The 21016-nt window shown below is 45.8% G+C and overlaps 1 protein-coding gene across 1 annotated transcript in view; it reads right to left on the bottom strand.

Annotated features, from left to right (window-relative positions):
* Positions 1-6214: 6214 nt before the first annotated feature.
* LOC138301659 (olfactory receptor 1468-like) overlaps positions 6215-21016 on the bottom strand; it is a 72118-nt gene continuing 57316 nt past the window's right edge. The window contains exon 3 of the mRNA XM_069242173.1: positions 6215-7165. Coding sequence (XP_069098274.1) covers positions 6215-7165 — 951 coding nt within the window. The remainder of the gene's footprint in view (positions 7166-21016) is intronic.

Below are 21016 nucleotides of genomic sequence, written 5' to 3'. Positions count from 1 at the left end.
CTAACCTCTCACTGTGCAAATCTTCACTAAGACCACATCAACATAGTGAGATCTGTGAACAATATGATTTGTAGTGAATGATCCGTAATCTTGTATTGGGGACAATTTACCCGTCTGGGTAAAATATCCACATTCCTGGTGTTATCTCTAGCTCCATGTCTTCTCATCGACCCCTGGCAAAACGTTACGTTTCTGAAAATCCCAACTGAGCAGCCCCATAAAAAGTGGAGATTAGATGTCCAGCATCTTTTCAAATGGCTAGCGAGATGTAGGTTCTGTCGAGAGGTCAGGGGTGACCACCCTACTCATAACTCTGAGTCCATAGTGCAGAAGAGTACCCAGAGGGGTACTCTGCCTGGGCCTCTAAGTTCATAAAGTGTTACGAAAGTGCCATTTTTGTATGTCTCCCCACGTTAGAATGTATAACCTCTGAAGTTGTGGGCAAGCTGTGGGTTCAAGCATCACCGGTGGATGATAATGTAGGGACAAGCATAAGGAGTAAATAATCTCTTGACAGATTTTCTTATTTAATCCCTCCCATGCTCTTGCCGTACATGCACAGTGGCTATTTTATATTTATATTGTATATTTATATGGGAGCTTAGAGCTCTGAGCAGTGAGCTGAGAGGGGTCATTCCACTGCTCTCAATCACATGTGGCACAGAGGAGGGTTCAACAGTGCCAGTAGCACAAAAAGGGTGCCTGCGTGCATAAATAGTACAGCTCTAGGTCAGGGGCTTCAAAGCCTCCTGTACTGAATGGCACAGTGAGTGAATCCCAATTACCCCGTCCCCACACCCACGTAAGTGCCTTAATTGCATTTTCAATGTACCAAAGACGGGCTGGGGAGAGTTATGGGAATATTTAGTAAAAGGTATAGTAGTATGAGCAGGATAACCATTTTCATAGCATCTATAAGCCCTACGAGTGATGGAGGGAGGATGAGCCACCTGGTAATTTGCTCTGTGATTTTGGAAAGTGTCATTCCATAATCATTCCGTATTACCAACTGTGAGTCACAATAAACCCACATTCCCAGGTATTTGCAAGAGTACATGCACCATTCCAAGAGGGTAGTCCAGTGTAAAGATTTTTACATAATGGTTGAGATGAATATTTGGGACTAATCCCAGCTAATTTTCACACTGGACAATATATATGGATATATTCCCGCATCACCGGATTTAAACTGGTATGTGGGTCCCTAAAATAAAGTGGCATGTCATTCGCATTTAAGGAAACCAGGATGTGTCTGCTTGTATACTGTAAGGCATATTCGGAGCAGTGCTGTCTAAGCTTCGCTGCAGTGGCTCCACAGCCAGAACGAATAGGATAGGTGAAAATGAGCATCCCTGATAGGTATCTCTAGAAACACATATAGGTGATACAGTATTATTATTAATCCGAATTGTGGCTGTAGGGTTAGTGTGCAGAAGTCTAAAACAGTCCAAGAGCATCTGAGGAAGTCCAATTCTGGCCTGAGGGTAAATACATATTCCCATTCAAGGGAATCAGATGCCTTGGTTGCATCTAGAAATACTTCCATTACAGTCATCTAAGGATGTAGATCATTCAATAGTGCACAAAAGATATGCAGGTTGTGGGATGTGGTGCAACCCATTATAAAATCAAATTGGTAAGTCCTGACCAGCAGTGATGGCAAGGGTGTGGAGATGAGGTTAGCAAGAATTTTAAAGTCACAATTAATTAACAACAGTGGTTTATATATTTCACATTTAAGGACTAGTTTATCTGGTTTTAACAGCGTTAGCAGGATTGTTTTCATTATAGAGAGTTGGAGAGAACATCTACTTCTAGCTTTCTCAAATACTGCTAATAAATGGGACACCATTATGGTGGTCTATTGCTTATAGAATTCCACTGGTAAGCAATCTGACACCAGTGCCTTGATAGTTGGAAATCCAGGAATGACTGTTTTTTTTTCATCTAATTAAAAAGGTTGTTTTAGGAATTGTCTGTGGGTGTCTCCTAGCTACGTTAGGGGACACATCCTCAAAATATTCTTTCATCTGAGTGGACGAGCAATTACTTTTGAGGTACATAGATCAGAATAAAAGTTTGAAAATGCTCTTAGGATTTGTTCAATCAATTGTGATTGGTCACCCCTTTTATCCTCCATTTTCAGTACATTGTTTGCTGCCCATAAAAATGCTGAAGACATCCTAGGACTCTCCCCATTCCTGTAAGCTCTGGTTGAGCATATTTGCGCATATATTTTCCTTCCCTTTCCACCAGGTCTCCATACTCTGTGAGCTTAGACTTGAGTTGTGCTAGGATTGGGCCACTTAGGCCATGAGCTAGACCACCTTCAAACTACTTATTGTCCTGCTCTATATTTTAAATCTGAGAGCAGATTGATCTGTGGACCCCATTTGCTTTGCAATAAAGACTCCCCTAATCGTTGCTTTAAAGGCTTCCCATATTGTTCATATCTGATCACCTTTACCCAGATTAACCTTAAAGTCATCTAAAATATTGTGTTGTAACTCTTCATGAAATAGGCAATCACGCAGGAGTTCCACATTTAGTCACCACAACCCCCGAACAGAAGTGATTCCAGCATGGATAGCTGAAGCAGTACTGGGGAGTGACTTGATAATGTGCAGGTTAGGTGTTGTATGTCTTAAATCCATGACCACATCTGGAATGACCAACCAGTAATCAAGCCTGGACCACATAACATGTACCGAAGATTCAAATGTTCCTTTTTTCCCTTGTTGGGATCTATATTTCCATGCATCTGAATGATTATGATCAATAATGAGTGCCTGTAGCTTGCAGGGCGTCTTTGATTTAAGCCAACCAACACAGTAGTGCACACTTGAAATCCCTATAACATAATAGCATTTGCAGATTTGATGGAATTACCATTTACCTCCTCTCACAGTTCTGTTCAGAATTGGGGATGGTCAATGATTACATAGAAGCCCCATGGTATTTTGTATCTGCCATCTTCATCCGTATGTTTGCTGCATACCTGAAACCTTGCTCCCTTACAGATCAAAATTATAACTGCATGGCTGTATGTTGAGTAAGATGAAGTGATGCGGTGAGAAGCTCATAAATCCCCAAAGTGAGAGAACGAGTGGAGAGTAAGATGGGTCTCTTGTAGGAAAGTGATGTGGATGTGATGCCTGTCTACAAGAGCCAATATTTGCCTGAACTTTCATGGGTTTGTCAGCTCCCTAACGTTCCATGTTAGCCAAATCAGAAAGACAGCTCTAGGTTCCTCATGCATGGTTTGTGACAATTATCAGCTCTAAATGCAATGTGTTTTCGTCTGTCATAGTATGGATCCTAATGTTTTTACCCATGTACCAACAGTGTGGACAGCAGCTGTGTAAGTAAACAAAGAAACTTTCCATACAATTTCCACTCTCTCTCCCGCCCACTCTGGTGATGCAACTGTACCAGAACATACCCTGAGCCATAACAGAATATCTGTAAGGGCCTGCAGTGAAGAACCATGCAAGTCCAACTTGGGCGTGAATTAGTTGGGGTGTAACCCATGGGGAAACACCACATTGGCTAGCTTCTCTCCACTCCATTAGAAAGTGAAGGGGATTGGAGCCATTCAATGGACACCTTGTATAATGTAAGCAATTTGTAAAATGTGAACATCTATAATCAACTGAGGATACCATTACCCAATCCCAGCAGCATTCATGTGGTTCCCAGGGCATAAGTATAAACAATCAAAATTCACATTAGTTTCAATCTGAATCTCTATTACTGGTGCTTTGGTTGGCCAAAGTCAGAGTGCTGCGTTTTCTGGGGTCCTTGTGTGAGATTTTCTTTAGGAATTCTGAAACATGTTGTGGAGATTGGAATATTTATTGTTTGTCCCGGTAGGTAACTTTCAGTTGAGCTTGGTAGAGCATTTCCTGGGAGATGTACTCTTTTATCAGTTGTTTCTTGATAGGCTGGAACTTCTGCCTCGTCTCCTGGACTTCTGCCATAGATAGAGTGTATTTTTTTCCAGGCCAACTGAAGGGCCTTGTCTAGATCTCTGAAGATTAGAAGTCGTGCTCTGATGGGGCGTGTTGGGGTACCAGGCAGGGGTCCCTGGGCCAGAGACCTATGGGCTCCCACTACCATCAGAAAGTGGAAGAAGAACTCCTGACCAAATAACGTTTCAGAGAATTCTCCACATATTCTTCCTTCTTCTCCATATTGGGCGACTGGCATTCCCAATATACAAATGTTTTTGCAGCAGGATCTCACTTCTAAGTCTTCATTTTTAGCTGTGACAACATCAAGCTCCTTTTCCATGCTATGTATTGTGTCTCCTTTGTTTTTCAAGCTGTCTTATGCCTTGGAGATCCTATGTTCCACCTCTGTGAGCTGGGTATCATGCTTAGTCAGCTTGGGAGATATGCTGCCAGTTCAAGTGGTGAGGGTGTCTATTTTACAATCTATGGAGCAGAGGTTCTTTTTCTCTGAGGAGAGGTTTCATAATGTCTTACTTATCCTCTACCTCGGAACTAAGGTCCGGGGGATCAGTCACTCCGCTTTCAGGGCTACCTGGTATCAGGCGTCAGCGTGCTTCAAACTGAAACTTTTCTTGATGACCTTTCATCTTGCCCACTGCCCCATTATCTATTGACAATTTCAGAGACTAAGCACGGTATAATACAGGTCAGATCTGCCACTGCATACGAGTTATGACCCAGGGCCACATTGTGCATCATCCTAGGAGAAAAATATTTTTTTTCCCTCTGCGCAAAGTAAATGGGGTGTTCAAGGTCCTACCTTCCCCTAATTTATAGTGTAGCTAAATGTGTAGGGGCAGCACAAGCAGACCTGTCTGCTCCTTGAGTGTCCCTTTGCCGTCCAGACATGGGGGGAAGCAGCTCAACCTACAAATCCCAATGTTTAATTTGCATCTATGAGGAGTTCAACATAGTTCATTGGTCCTCTCTGTTTGACATAGAGCAATTAGCCCCCAAGATTCACTGGCCCCTTCCCATACCCACCACACGTCAGAGTGGATATTTCCACATAAACCTTTCACCACTTTGGCAGGAGAAGGGCCTGATCCTTCCCTTGCACCAGCAAGCCAGCCACAACTGGTCTCCACCCTCGTGCTGGGCTGCTCTCTGGATGCTGCGCTGCTCCCGGGATGCTGCTTGTCCACAGTAGATTGTGAGACCAAGTGTGGGGAAGCCACGGCTCAGCTTAGCTTCCCTTCTCATGAATCCAGCAGTCCGTGAGGTCCAAGGCACCTATGGTCCTGAGCTAGGACTGGAACCTCTCCTGCCCGTCAAAACCTTCACCTGCGATGGCCTCTACTCTCCCGCCCAGGCATGTACTGGGGTCCTCTGATCTTCTTGCCTCCTGCCACAGCTGAGCAGGAAGCCACAGCAACGGTTCTCATTTGGTGCCCTCTGCTGGGATGTTCCTGGTAGTGTTTAATTCACAGCACTTCCAACATCTTATCTCACAGGCCGCTCGTCATTGCAGTCATCTGGTCTTTTGTTTGAGGAAGCTGTGAGGTCCGTTCACTGTAAAGTATGGGCCCCAGGGACCTAAGCTGCTCATTCTCAACCTCTAGGGCTGTTTTCAATGGCATCTCAGCACAGATTATGACAGATCGTGGCCTCCAACAGAAGAAGCTTTGCTACAGTGTTCCCATGGCAGCCCTTTGGTGCTCACTCGCACAGTTGTAGTTATTTGTAATCACTTTGGCCATTGCACATTGCCTCAAAGTGATTTAAAATGCATCAATTGCTAAAATACACATTTGCTTTCAACATTAAAGACAAGGCTTTAAGGAGAACTCATAACTCTCCTAGTCGAATCGTCTTAATATCATATCTAGTTTTCATCAATATTACTGGTCAATGGCTCTTTAAAAGACAACACTAACCACAAAGTTGCTAGCACTATCATTGTGCAAGAACCACCAAACTCCTTGGACGAATTGTCTTTAAACACTAACGTTTTGTGATCAGGCTCAGCATATTTAAAAAATCATCATCAACTCTGTTGGTGGACAATTGGTGGACAATCCACATACCTGAAATCAAGTTGTCTTTCATTATACACAGTTTATAAAATTGCACCATCAGGTATTATGCAAACAGGTTGCACCTAAAAAAGCTTGAAGTTGTGCATCACAAATCGTGGAGGTTGGTTAGTTTTTGAGGAGCCTAGTCTTATTTATTGGCCCATTTTGAGCCTGGAATCCTGATTATTGCTTTCTGCAAGTGAATTTCGTAACCAATGTCTCCTTGATATCTCTGTTCCTCAGAGTGTATATGATAGGATTGAGCAGAGGAGTTGCCACAGTATAAAGGAGGGATAACGTTTTTTTGAGGTTGATTGGTTGCCCAGTTGTAGGTAACACATATAGACCAATTAGTGTCCCAAAGTAGGCAACAACTACAATAAGGTGAGAGCTACAGGTGGAGAAAGCAGTATATCTTCCAGTGGTCGAAGTCATTCTTAGAATAGCTGCAATGATATAAGTGTAAGATACAATGATCAAGATAAATGGGATTGAAGTTATAAGGGAGGACATGATGAACGTTTCAGTTTGAACAAAGTAAATATCTGAACATGCAGATTTTAAAAGGGGCTCGTAGTCACAAAAGAAATGATCAATTTCGTTTTCAGTCGGGAAGCATAAATCGCACACCAAAGAGTTGGTAATTGATGCAATTATATAACTGGGTATCCATGCGCATAAAGCCAGCAGTGAGCAGCGCTGCGGATCCATAATAATGGTGTAGTGTAAAGGAAAACATATGGCTGCATACCTGTCGTAAGCCATCACCGTCAAAAGGAAGCACTCTGCGATCACAAAGGAAGAAAAAAAATAAAACTGTGTCATGCATGCTTCAAAGGAAAGGGTATTTGTATTTGCAAGAAGACCTCCAAGTATGGTTGGGATGATTGTTGTTGCATAGCAAGCTTCCAAGAATGATAAATTGGCCAAGAAAAAGTACATGGGCAAGTGAAGGCGACTCTCAGTAGACACCACAGCAATAATCAAGACGTTCCCTGTCATGGTTGAGATGTAAATCATGACAAATATATTGAAGAAAAAAGGTTGCAGCTCAGGAAGAATTTGAAATCCTAGTAGAATAAATTCTATGTCGCTTAGATTCCTGGAACTCTCCAGAATGGGCGTGCTCATGATCTATGAGAAATAGCAAAAAATGTAATTCGGGGCATTTATTTTAATTACCACAATGTTTAGGTTTTTTGTATGATTGCTTGAGAGAACCAAATCACATTAGGTCAACTTTGCAGTCATGAAGCCATATAAAATATGTCACAGAGTTCTGGTGGCTATTTCAATCGTGTTTTTAACACCATTCCTCCAACTTATCATTTAGGACTGCCATGTTATATTCCATAAAGCAGGATGTTTAGTTCTGAAAAGGCTCCTTTTTTCTGGAAGATCCTTGCTTAAAACACCACACCTGGACAAACTGAAAAATAACCTAACTTTTCTTATTTTTCATTAAATATCAACCTAGGTATACTAAGTTACCAATGAATAATGTTTTATAATTCATGCTACCTCGCCTCAATATATTACCTAACATCTATTAAACAGCATTATTTGGTATTCCCTATTGTTTTTAACCATGTCAGTTTCAAAAGACACACTAAAGAACAATATTATCTTCATACAGACACAAACCGCACAAAAAAGAATATGTAAGAATAGAGTTAAACTACCCTAGATTCATTGACGATTAGGTCTGATATGCATATCCGTTTCAAGTTTGAAAGTGACTACTAAATTCAGTATCAAACGTTTCACCACTGTAACAAAATACAATTTTGAACTTTTCATAATCATCTTCATTTCTGTTATTAAACCCCGCAAAAGACATATACAAAACTTTACCCTAGGACTCTTTCTTACTGTGAGTCTACTATAGGTCACTTTCTGCTGCACTAAACAAAGATTAAACTCTAATATTCTTCACTTTTGAGCCTATGCATGATCTATTCCATGAAGAGTCATTTATCTCCACAGCTAAATCTTGACTCCATTCGGTAATACATTTGTCTGCTTCGCGCAATTGCTCAAGATTTATAAACCAAAAGCAAGTTACATAGTACAGAGCCATCTAAAACCCTGTTTTGAGAAGTTTATCAAATCCAAGAAGCTTGGGAAAACAATCCAGGATCAAGTATTTTAAAGTCTGGAAAAAAGAGAATCCCTGAGCCTTTGCATTTCTCTTTAACTGATAGTATAGTTAAATGCCAGATACTCAAGTTCGGCAACTTCGTGCTCATCCATAGCCATCCAAACATTAGAATTACCGCCCTAAATTTACTTTGGCAAAACAGTCTATTTTGTACATTTAAGAGCAGTATCTGTTTCAAATTGAGGAGTTAAATGTATTTGTTTTATTTCATGCCTTTCATGGGAACACTGTTTCCACGTTTTGAATGTGTGAGTGATTCACGGGGAAACTGTGCTCTATTGACCTCTCAGTTTCTCTCCAGACAACTGAGAACTTAAATATTTAGGAGCAGTTGCCTTCTGCTCAAACATGCACCACTCTTTCCCATTTGACCTGTCAGGAGATGCTTTCGTGGTAAAGGCCCTAACTTGTTTCTGGGGACTAGTCATGGCCTTTGATCATCTGGTTTGTAAACAAATCTTCTTCCTCAGTGCTTTTGTGAGAGCCAAGTAAATTATTGATAAAAAGGTATTTTTAGATGGTCTAATATTTTATCTAAAGGAGGCTGAGTAAGACATCCACAATATTATTTTGCAGTTGTTAGTTATTTTTTGCATGTGGAAGTGGAGGGGATTTTGAAATTCAGCGCAGATCCGGTGCAGCTCGTGTTGCAAGGAGTAGTGGCATGTTGTTAAGACTGATGGCGCGATTTACAACCATGTATTACACATGTGCGGGGCTTAATCTCCCTCTGATATATGCTGTCACATATTCTTTGTCACATAATCAAGACTTTTGGCCAAAGTTATTTCAGGCAGCTGATGTCTTGTTACCACTTCTCAGTTATCTTGGAAAAGGAGTCATTAAATGAAATGTGTTTTTATATTGATTCACTTACCAAATCAATATTAACTGCTTTTGGATTAATTGTTTGGGTAGCAATTCCTACTGTCTTGTTTACCAGGGCTGTTTGTATGCTGGACCTCTATTGGCCAACTTTTACATAACTTAACATCAGGTGCCTATGCAACTTTATCACATATCCTGTTGCTGACCAGTTGAGTAAATCGCCATTCATCTTAGAAATTGACTGATGTTTGGAGTGCTTACTGGTAATGTTCATTACTCTATTCCACATTCCTCATTCCATTACTCAACCCACCAATTGCAATGGTGTGGTGGACCACACACCAGACACCCCTGTAACCTTCCTTCTTTTTAAAAATAAAATAGGATTATACATGGCCTCTTTAAGTATAAAAGGGTGAAACAACCATTACTACACCTGAGGTAATAAGCATTACACATTAGTCCAAAAAATATGGTGGGAGAGAGGGAACATTAATTATGGGATGAGGAATGTGAAATTAGAGTGATGAAGATTACGGGTAACTAATCCAAACATTACCATCCTCATCCACAATCCTCTTCCCTTTACTCATTAATTGCAGGTATACCAGTGCAATAGTCTCAAATAAGAGAAATATGTACATGAAAGAGATCATGCCAAAAGCAGAATTAATTCAAAAACGTGAAAATGTCACATATACTACTGTTTACAATGAATTTCTTGACTTCAGGATTTTTGTATCAAGCTGCAGTTCTGAACCAAATGCCGAATTTAATATATATGTTTTTAGCAAAGGTAGACTGTCTTGCCCATTTAAAAAAAAAAAGAGTTCTTTATTGGCATTTACAGGTTTATACAACAGTAAATGCAGAAAATGTGCATACACATCACAACTTCACATTGATCTGTGTGCACTCATCAATCTCATTGACATGATGTCAGCGTGTAAGGTTGCTCAAGTGGTGTTAGTGGGCATGTGCAGGCCATGTCTCCCTCTGCCAACCAAGGCACTTGTCAGGCGATGCAAGCGATTGTATGCCAGGACAGCCCTCCTCTTGTGATATCAACCAGTGGGGGAAACTTAGGCCCATATTTATACTTTTTTAGCGCCGCATTAGCGTCGTTTTTTTGACACAAAATTGGCGCAAACTTACAAAATACAATTGTATTTTGTAGGTTTGCATCGTTTTTGCGTCAAAAAATGACGCAAATGCGGCGCTAAAAAAGTATAAATATGGGCCTTAATCACCCAAATCTCTGACAGTGTAACTACCTGGTGCCTCGAGGAAACAAAGTAAACGTGAATTAAACTACCCGGTACAATGGGGAGAGTCAAGTGGATGTATAATGCCACAAGAGTACAATTGGTCAATCTTAGTGTGTATGGAGGGGAGTAGGGGAGCGAGGTCCACCTGTGGGGCAGCAGCAGTGTAGCACCATTCCTGTCCTGAATTAGCAACCTATTTCCTGGCGGTTCTATAATGGGTGGTATTTATGTGAGGAGCGTTGCACACAAGAACGCCATCCGCAAACACCATCACCTCATCAGATCTGCCAAGAGGACCTCCTTCAAAGACCGCCTCGACAACAACGCACAGCAAGGAGCTCTTCAACATCGTGAAGGAACTCTCCAACACCAACGACATCCCACCATTGCAAGACCTGTGCGACTCCCTCGCCACCTTCTTCCGCCACAAGATCAAAGACATCCATTACAGCTTCGACAACCAGACTACCCTGACAACCACCGACACCTCAGACTCTCCACCCACCATCGACTAGGACCCCCTGCTCACCTGGGCCAACGTGAACGTCGACGACACCATCAAAACCATTAGCACTCTCCACTCCACCTCTCCATCAGACCCATGCCCGCGCCACATCTTCAACAAAGCCAGTACCACCATCACACCCCACCTCCGCAAAGTCATCAACAACTCCTTCGAGACCGTGGCCTTCCCTGATAGCTGGAAGCATGCTGAGATCAACGCCCTATTCAAGAAACCCAAGGCGGACCCAGTCCCCAATAATTTCTGGCCCATCTCCCTGCTCCCGTTCCCGGCTAAGGTCATCGAGAAGATCGTCAACAGACAACTGACCCACTACCTCAAAGAGAACAACATCCTGGACCAAACCCAGTCAGGGTTCCGCAGCAACCACAGTACCGAAACTGCCCTCATCGACACCTCCAATGACATCAGGGCCCTGCTTGACAACAGTGAAACTGCGACCCTCATCCTCCTGGACCTCCCTGCCGCCTTCTACACCATCTGCCACCGCACCCTATGCGCACGCCTCCACAATGCAGGGATCCTGGACAAAGCTCTGGAATGGACCACCTCCTTCCTCTCTGGCAGAACCCAGAGCATTCGCCTCCCCCATTCTGAGCCAAAGCCTCCAAGATCATCTGTGGCATACCACAAGGATCGTCCCTCAGCCCGACACTATTCAACGCCTACATGGCCCCACTCGCCCATGTCACCCGGCTACACAACCTCAACATCATCTCCTATGTCAACGACACCCAACCAATCCTCTCCCTCACCAAAGACCCTCTCACCGCCAAATCCAACCTCCACAAAGGAATGAAGGCCATCGCCGAAAGGATGAAGAACATCAGACTGAAGCTGAACTCAGATAAGACTGAGGTCCTCCTCCTCGGCGCCAACCCCTCAGCCTGGGACGACTCCTGGTGGTCGACTGCACTGGGAGCAGCCCCGACACCCACCGACCACGCACGTAACCTGGGCGTCATCCTCGACTCAACGCTTTCCATGACCAAGCAAGTCAACGCCGTGTCCTCCTCCTGCTTCAACACCCTTCGCATGCTCCGCAAGATCTACAGGTGGATCCCTACAGAAACAAGAAGACAGTCACCCAGGCCATTGTCAGTACCAGACTTGACAACGGAAATGCCCTCTATGCGGGAGCCCCTGCCAAACTCCTCAAACGACTGCAACGTATACAAATGCCTCTGCGTGCCTGATCCTCAACGTACCCCGCCACAGCCACATCACTCCCCCCTGAGAGACCTACACTGGCTCCCCGTCAACAAAAGGATAACCTTCAAGCTCCTCCCTCACCACACAAGGCACTCCACAACACCGGTCCAGCCTACCTCAATAGACGACTCACCTTCTACACCCCGAACCGCCAGCTCCAATCAGCTGACCTCGCCCTTGCCACCGTCCTTCGCATCCGAAGAGTGATCACCGGCGGCAGATCCTTCTCCCACCTCGCTGTCAAGACCTGGAACACCCTCCCCTTGCTCCTATGACAGACCCAAGACCTGCTGACCATCAGGAGGCTACTCAAGACCTGGCTGTTCGAGCAGTAGCAACACCCCCCCTCCCCTCAGCGCCTTGAGACCCTCACGGGTGAGTAGCACGCTTTGCAAGTGTACTGATTGATTGATTGATTTTTCCTGTAGTCTGAGCACATACGTATCCCACAACTTAGCAGTGTTGCTGCCCACTCTCACTCTACTGTCCCACACAATGGTGTCAGTCTCAGCCATAGCCCAACAGAGCAATACATCACCTGGGGCTGCCAGGCCTTCCAAGACATGGCTATCAGGTGTTTGAAATGGGCTATTGCCAGATCAGCAAATTTTAGTGGGGACTTTGTGCGTTTCGAGCCCCTAGTGACCTCGAGCAAAAAGAACTGATGATCTGGTGATACAGGCATTTCCAGTATCTCCGATATGTTCTCCACCCAACTCCATGCCAATGGGGTGCACTCCCATACATGTGGAGGAAATTCGCATCTTGGTGGCCACATCGGGGGCATGTCGTGGTCACTCCTGGGAATATCCCGTGTAGTCTGTGGGGTGTAAAGTATGTACAACGTAAAAAAGTGAATTGGGTAAATTTCAGTCTCGCATTACGGGATACTCGTTTTACTTGCTTGAGTGCCATCACCCATATTTTGTTGGATATAACAGCGCCTAGGCATTCCTCCCACCTGGGTTTACCTAACATTGAGAGAGCAACACCATCGGCCTGCAAAGCCATGTAGAAGACTGTGACCATTTTGTGGCTCAATCCTTGGGTTAGCACACATTGCAGGGCCAGTGCACCATGACCTGCTCCTGTGTTCCAGCAATAGGGAGTTATATGTCAAAACCTGGCCAGCATGTAGGCCATTGACCTCCTGCAAGTCCTGGAAGGAGCACAAGGTGTCACTTTTTACGGGTCCCCTAGGGTCAACAAGTCTGCGTCTCAACATGCCCAAGGATAATGGGTCCCCAACAGGCCCCTCAGACTGGACATACACCAGACCAGGAGTTGAGGGGGACATGGCGACATTGCCCACCGCGGCTGAATGCGTCTGTTCCAATAAACCTTGGTGATTCATGCCACTTGGCTCAGGCCTTGGCTCAGGCCTTGAGACGGGCCACCAGGGAACACTAACCAATCTATCAACCTTGTGTTTCCCAACTCTTCACTGACTGTCGTCCCCTCTCCCATTACATCAGCCGCCACCTAGCACTTTGGCCATTGCAGCTGCGCTGCTGCAAAATAAGACTCTAGATCAGCCACTCCCAGGCTGCCCTCAATCAGTAGCTTCTGCAGTGTACAGATAGATACTCGCTTGCATGCCCCCCAAATGAGGTCAGAAATCAAGCTCCGCAGGTCTATAACATAAGCCCTTGTGGGGACCACAGGCACTTCCGTAAAGATATAGAGGAGCTGCAGGAGAAATAACATCTTTGAGATAGATGCACGACCCATGGCAGACAGGGGCAGGTAAGTCCAAAAGCCCTGGGACCGCCTCACCAATGTGAGGGCCATGCCAGGATTACTATCTAAGGGATGTCGGTCTGTGTGGTAATTATGTAGCCCAAGGTAGCAAAACATGTCATTCTGCAAGGGCAGAGGGCCAGTCGCAATTTGTTTCACATCTACGCGCTCCAGCTTTTGCAAGGGATAGATGCAAGACTGTCCCCAGGTCACCCTCAGGCCTGGCATGTTGCTGAATTTGTCCAGCAAGGCAAAAAGCGCTGGGAGCTTCCCATTCGGGCGTCGCATGTACACCAAGACATCATCTGCAACAAGCGAAACAATGTGCCAATGGGGGCCCACCGATATGCCCAACTTTGGGCCCTCAGCAAAGCAGCCAATGGCTCCATAATTAACGCAAAGATTACTTGTGATAGAGAGCAGCCCTAGCGTGTACCCCTGCCAATGTGGCATTGACAGGAAATCTGGCGGGTCGTCTGCACCCTGGTCTGGGGTGTTGTATATAACAGTCAAACCGAACCTAGGAACTCAGGGCCCATCCCAAAAGCCCCTAGGACAGCCATCAATCACAGCCATCTAAGGGTGTTGAAGGCCTTCTTGAAGTCCAGGGAGATCACCACTGGTAACCCCTCGACCCTTCAACTGCTCACATGATCTGGCAGAGCTTATGTTTGTTAGAGGAAGTGGCCCTGTTGGGGATAAACCCACATTGGTCAGGGTGCACCATAGTCTGGAGCAGTAGTAGTAGCCTGTTCGCAAAGGCCTTGCTTCAGATTTTATAGTCAATATTAAGCATTGACAATGGAAGGTAGGAACCCACGTCCAGGGGGATCACAACCGGATTTGGGCAGCACCACTTCCAGGACCTCCCCGCAAGAAGTCAGGCAGTCCACCCCGCAGGTGCACCTACCAGTAAACTGCAAGCAACTTAGGTGCAATGATCGCCCGGTATGCCACATAGTATTCAATCGGGAACCCATTGGTTTCCAGCTCCTTATTCTTATCCATCTGGCCAATGGCAATATGAATTTCCTCTAACTACAGGGGCTGTTCAAGCTCCTATAATTGTAAAGGCCTCTAACGAGGAAGAGCAGCCCTTGCCATATAAGTCTGGAGGCAGTCAGGGGCTGGATTGACTGGGGTAGAATACAACTGTTCATAGTATCGGGCACAAGTCTCACAGATGTCAGTCTGGGAGTTCACCACCGCTCCATCCGGGGCACGAATCACCCAGATAATGGTCCAGGGCACATCAGATCTCAGGAGCCACAATGACTTGTGTCCTGGCTTGTCCCCGTCAGCATGCAGTTTAGTAAGGGACGCACTACAGTTGATATTGTGCAGCCGGCGCATTTCATCCCAAACTTGCCCCCTCACAACTGCGCACGGGCATCAAGCACAATCACCACCTCCCACTCAAGGACACGCACCTGCATTTCCAATCCTATTATCCCACGAAGGAGGGCCTCTCGCTCCCCCTATGAAGTTTTCATGCAATAACCCCTCATACCTACCTTAATGAAAAACCATTCCACGCTTCTAGTCTCAGCTGAGTCATCGTTCTCCTAGAAGTAGCATTGTAAGTGGGTCCCAACACTGGAGGCATAATCTGCATCTAGGAGAGCCTCCGTCCATAGTTGGAAGCTTGGGATCAGGGCCCTATCCTCCGCCCACTGGAATGCTACTTTTAGTGGACTATGATCAGAGGTCATTCAGCCCACGTATTCCAAGTTACATACCCGGGGCACTGCAGAAGTAATGAAGCCTAGTGTGCAACTGATGACCAGGGGCATAATATGAGAATTCGGCCACCCCTGGGTCTCCTAAGAACCAGATATCTTGGAGGTGTGTTGTGGATTTCCACTGCTGAAAGTGTTTGGTTGCCTGTAAGTCCTGTGCGGGGGCACTGATCTGTCCAAGGAGGTACAATTGACACAATTGAAGTCCCCACCCCAAATGTTGGGTTTCACGGAGTCAGTAAGCACGGCTGGGGACATCATGCACAAGCACTCACCCTGGACTGTGTTAGGTGTATAGAATTATATAATAGATAGTGGGTGCCCATCCAGCATCCCTTTTAGCAGGACATAACAGTCCTCCCGGTCCAGCACCATCCTTGAACAGATGGAACATCCAGGATTATCCAGATCAAGACCCCCCTAGCAAAGGTAGAGTTCCCAGTTCCAAAGAGTTGCCCACTCTATTGCTCTGTTACCTTCACCAACTCAGGGGCAGTGAGATGTGTCTCCTGGAGGCAGACTATATGAATGTGCCGGCACCTGAGATGGACATAAATCCTATGTTGACTCACAGGGGTTGCCAACCTTCTGATGTTCCATGTCAGCACATTGTGGGCCTCATTCCGACCCTGGCGGTCATAGACCGCCAGGGTGGAGGCCGGATGTAGCACCGCCAACAGGCTGGCGGTGCTACATGGGCAATTCTGACCGCGGCGGTAAAGCTGCGGTCAGAAAAGGGCAACCAGCGGTTTCCCGCCGGTTTACCCCTGCCCAAGGGAATCCTCCATGGCGGCGCTGCTTGCAGCGCCGCCATGGGGATTCCGACCCCCTTCCCGCCATCCTGTTCCTGGCGGTTGTTACCGCCAGGAACAGGATGGCGGGAACGGGTGTCGTGGGGCCCATGGGGGCCCCTGCACTGCCCATGCCGCTGGCATGGGCAGTGCAGGGGCCCCCTAACAGGGCCCCATTAAGATTTTCAGTGTCTGCCTTGCAGACACTGAAAATCGCGACGGGTGCCACTGCACCCGTCGCACCCCTTCAACTCCGCCGGCTCCATTCAGAGCCGGCTTCATTGTTGAAGGGGCTTTCCCACTGGGCCGGCGGGCGGCCTTCTGGCGGTCGCCCGCCGGCCCAGCGGGAAAGTCGGAATGACCGTCGCGGTCTTCCGACTGGGTTACTTTGGCGGGCGGCCTCCGCCGCCCGCCAAAGTCGGAATGACCCCCTGTATGTGACCCCCATGATAAAAGATTGGCATGCCCCTCTTGGGGTCTGTGAATAAATGCATGCACCCTGATAGACCCAAAGCTCCTCTGCCCCTTCCTCCCGCTAAGCTCAATCCCAGTATTAGACACAAAAACTGAACATAACAACAACCATAACACCCAATCCTTTGTCTTGGATACCGACGGGCATCACGCCACAACATCCCAAACAGTGCATAAGGTGGTCTAGGGCACTACCGTTGAGGTGAGTAGTCCTTACAGCAGTCAGGCCGAATAGTATTGAATATTACGTTCGCGACATGCCAAAGTGACCACCACACTCCCATGCAGCACCCCTTCTCAAAGCCCTTCCCCCTCCCGTGCCCTTACCCTGTATCACTCACCAACCTAAGGTCCAGCAACTCCCTTCAGAGTGATCTCACCAATGTGCTTGTGGGGTCCCCATTCGTGGAAAAAATGCGTAGTATTCGAGTCATCCACCCAGAACCATGACGCAAAGAGCGGGGCGTATTTTAATCCAAAGGACCAAAGTTGTACCTTCACTACTCCAAAGGTGCGGATCCACCTCTGAACTTCTGCAGTGTAACTGTGATAACCTGTGATGGTGCTACCATTATATGACCAGGAGCCCTTGGCGCAAAACAATTGTAAGATCAGGTCCCTATTCCTATAGTTGAGCAATCACAAGTATGCCGAGGCTTATGGGGCAGGTGAGTGGCTGGGTATGCGGCGTGCACATTCTACGGAAAGGAACTTCTAAGTTTGGTCATGCAGCACCATCTGTAGCAACCACTCCTCAAGGTAGAGCTTCATGTTGGGGCCCTTCACTCTTCAAGGGAAAGTCAGAAAAAACTGACATTATTTTGTCTTGAGCGTCTCTCTGCATCTTCAGCTTTGGCCTTGAAATCCCACACCTCTGCCTGTACTACCTTCAGTTGCTCCTGGACAGCCGCCAAAAAGGGCAGCATGAAGTCAGAGGGGATTTCACTTCATCCATTCTCTTCACTAACTTGCCATGGTCCACCTACAGGAGTCCCATTTCCACTTGAATGGCCCCAACCTGGGTCTCCATAGCGGTCTTCAAGTCTTCAATTGCATGCAGTACCTTATAAACATTCCGGTATGATATTCAAGTGTGCTTTTCAGCTGCCTGATCAGGTCTACCACCACAGGGGAAACTGCCAACATAGATATGATACATATTTGGGGGGGTGGGAGTTTGGAAGTTTTTGACTTAACCATACCCACCCAATCGCTGCTACACGACTACCTTGAGGGAGGGAACGGGGATTGTGTCATCCCCAAACTTATCAGTGGAGGAGGGCCAAAAGTAGGGCAGAGAAAGTGCACTGGGAGGTCCACTAATCTAACCTTCCCTCGCCCAGTGACCCTCAGAGCATGGGCACCTCTAAGACCCATCTGCTACAGCACAGATAAGATGTTCTGAGGTCTGATCCAACCTCAGCAGCTGCAGATGTAGCAAGGTCAGGGGGCAGCAGAGCCAGGCCCCACCCTGGGGCTTGCGCCAGTCTCCAGGTAGATCTGTTCCTTCCCTGATGTGAACGCTGCTAGCACACGGCACCTAGCCACCCTGATACTCCCGCTCCTCAGGGGCTCACCTCACAACTCATGGGGAGGAAAGGGGTTGTCCAATGTGTCACCAAGCACGACACTGGGCCATGAGTCTCCAGGGCCCCATCGGTCTCAGCAGGCCCCATTGCCAGAAGGGGCAGGGTGTCCTCACTTACAGGCTGGAGGAAAGGGAGGAGAGGAGAAGGCACCTCAGGATTCTGCAGAAAGTCTCCACAGCCCAGGTGGGGAGGGAGGTGCCCTGGGCCCCCCTGTATCTCGGAATCTGGCTACTTTGCTTCACCTTTCATCACCATGCAGGTGTTTGAGACACCATGTCATCCTCTTGGGCACAGCCGCTGGGCCTCCGTCGGCCGTGTGCCACAACTGCGCCTCTGTCTTTTTTTTCTTGGACTGCCTTCTCTGGTTTTCAGAGCTGAACAGGCCCAGCCGTACACTTTGCAGGTGACCAGGAGGAGTGGCCACAGGCCCCCACACCAGCCCAGGCTCGGGCCTCGTGGGCTAACTGCCCAGGCAGCAGCAACAGGGTGCACCGTGCGGCAGCTCACCTCGGGTCTTCGCTCACTGGCGGGAAACACCCCTGGGCACCGTCTACTAGGTAGGGAAGCACAGGGCTACCCCCTCCCCATCTGCCTGCTGGATTAGTGCAGTGGATTCATGGAGGATAATGCTGCAATGGGCCAATATCGTAACAGAGCCCTGTTTTGAAGGAACCGCTCATGTTGCCATCTTGACCACACCCCCAGACTGTCTTGTCCATATGGCGCTGCACAGATGTCTGCACAGGATACCCCACTCCACTCATTTCAAGGAGATAGCATTTCCCTAGTGGAATGGACTTAATACGATCCCAGAGGACTGAGACCAGATTTAGTATAAGAAACAATTGAACTAACTTCCTTAATCCAGTGGCCTATCATGGAACGAGAAGACTTGCTTCCATTATTCGCTTGACTAAAGGTAATGAGCAATTAATCACTTTAACTACAAACAGAAGACATAGAAAGGTACATTTTAACAGCTGTAATAGCATCTAGAGATCGCTATTGATTTGCACATTCATCAACTGGTAAGACTGGTAAAATTATTTCTTGAGATTTATGGAAAAAAGAAAGTACTTTGATACGAACTGCGGACCCAGTCACAGGATTATGTAGTTCTCAAAAACTCAAAGATGTAGAGTAGTATAACAGAGCTGTCAATTCCACTAGTTTTCTTGACATAACTATGGCTACAAAAAAGATTCTGCAAAGAGATGAATTTAATGTCAACGTTCTTCAAAGTTTCCAAAGGATCTTTACTCAAAGCCTCTAGCACCAATAAAGGGTCAGAGTCAGAAAAAATATTCCTGGGTCTAAAAAGTTCAATTTCCTTGAAAAGCATATAAAACCAGTTTTCAATGTAGGAAATAACCTCCCAAGGAAAACAGTAATCTTTTACTGCATCCTACTAAAGTCCAAATATAGAGGTAGACCACCCTTTCTGAAATCCTTCCTGCCAGGAGTCAAACCTTAATTTTCACACCATTTTCAAAACAATAACCAATGATGGCTATTTAACCACTCATTCATTGGTACTTGACCTGTGGTCCAGAGACTCCTGGGGTCCCCAAAGCCTACTCAGGGGGTCTGTGACTGCTTGGAAAATTAAATATTATTAATACAGTGTTTATAAATAAAGAAACAAAATGTGAAATTAAAAACATTTAAAAGCTCTGTATGTGTAATGAAATTTTAAATTGGAGGCTTAAATATTATGTAATTATCCTTAGATTGATTTGTAGGAGCAGAGCAAGTGCACAAACAGAATACATTATAGGTGATGAATTGCCTCAATTGTATTTAGAAAAGCTCCAACCTTCCCATTGAAATGAAAATGTAGATTTTTTAAATATTTGTTTGTGAATTAAGTAAAATATTTCACCATTTGTGTATTTGTTTGATGAATTCTTGTTATTGTATTTCTTTGAGGGTTGTTTTGTCGTTCAAGTCATATAAAATTCTTAGGCCAGGAGCCCAGGCTTCCAGTAAGGATTATGTAGGGTTCCACAGAAGTCAAAATGTGAAGAGCCACTACTCTAGTTCATACCTTTCTTGAAGCCTGAACAGATTTTACCAATTAAAAAGAGCAACATAAATTTGCAGCCTCTGGCTTTCAACCTTCACACTGCCAATATGAGCTGTTGTAAACCTGACTGGACAGTAGAGGTGGAGGGATGAATGTTCAAGAGTTCAGAAGAATAAACCAAACCTGACCACCATCAATTCTTTCAGCATCGGAAATCATTGTTTCCTTGGCTTTTAATGACCCACTAATACTACTTATGCTTCCTCCCTTCTGATCTTTGCTAACAGCAGAGGAATGAAGGGAAATGAAGGGCATCTGTATAGCAGTTTCTTTGGTCATTGCAATGTTAGATTATCCTACTACAAGTCTAGATTATTCTGAAAGTTCTTGTAAAACTGAGGCAGGAGAGTGATGAGGTGATCTAATAGATCTACTGGCAGACCAAATCTGTAGTATATTCTCTTGAAAGGTCTGAGCTGAGAGTCTGAGGTTCTGAGAGAAGGAAAACATCATGCTCAGTTAATTGGTTATATGATTATCTTTCTCCTTTGCATGAACGGCCCTCAACAAGTTTAAATTTAGTTCTGCAAATCATTCAGACCAACAAATTGAGAGAGGGTCAATCTGTTCTAGA

The sequence above is a fragment of the Pleurodeles waltl genome, chromosome 6 (assembly GCF_031143425.1).
Source record: "Pleurodeles waltl isolate 20211129_DDA chromosome 6, aPleWal1.hap1.20221129, whole genome shotgun sequence".
Classification (NCBI taxonomy): domain Eukaryota; kingdom Metazoa; phylum Chordata; class Amphibia; order Caudata; family Salamandridae; genus Pleurodeles; species Pleurodeles waltl.
Note: the sequence above shows the minus strand (reverse complement) of the source record. Positions and strands in the feature narration are given on the sequence as shown.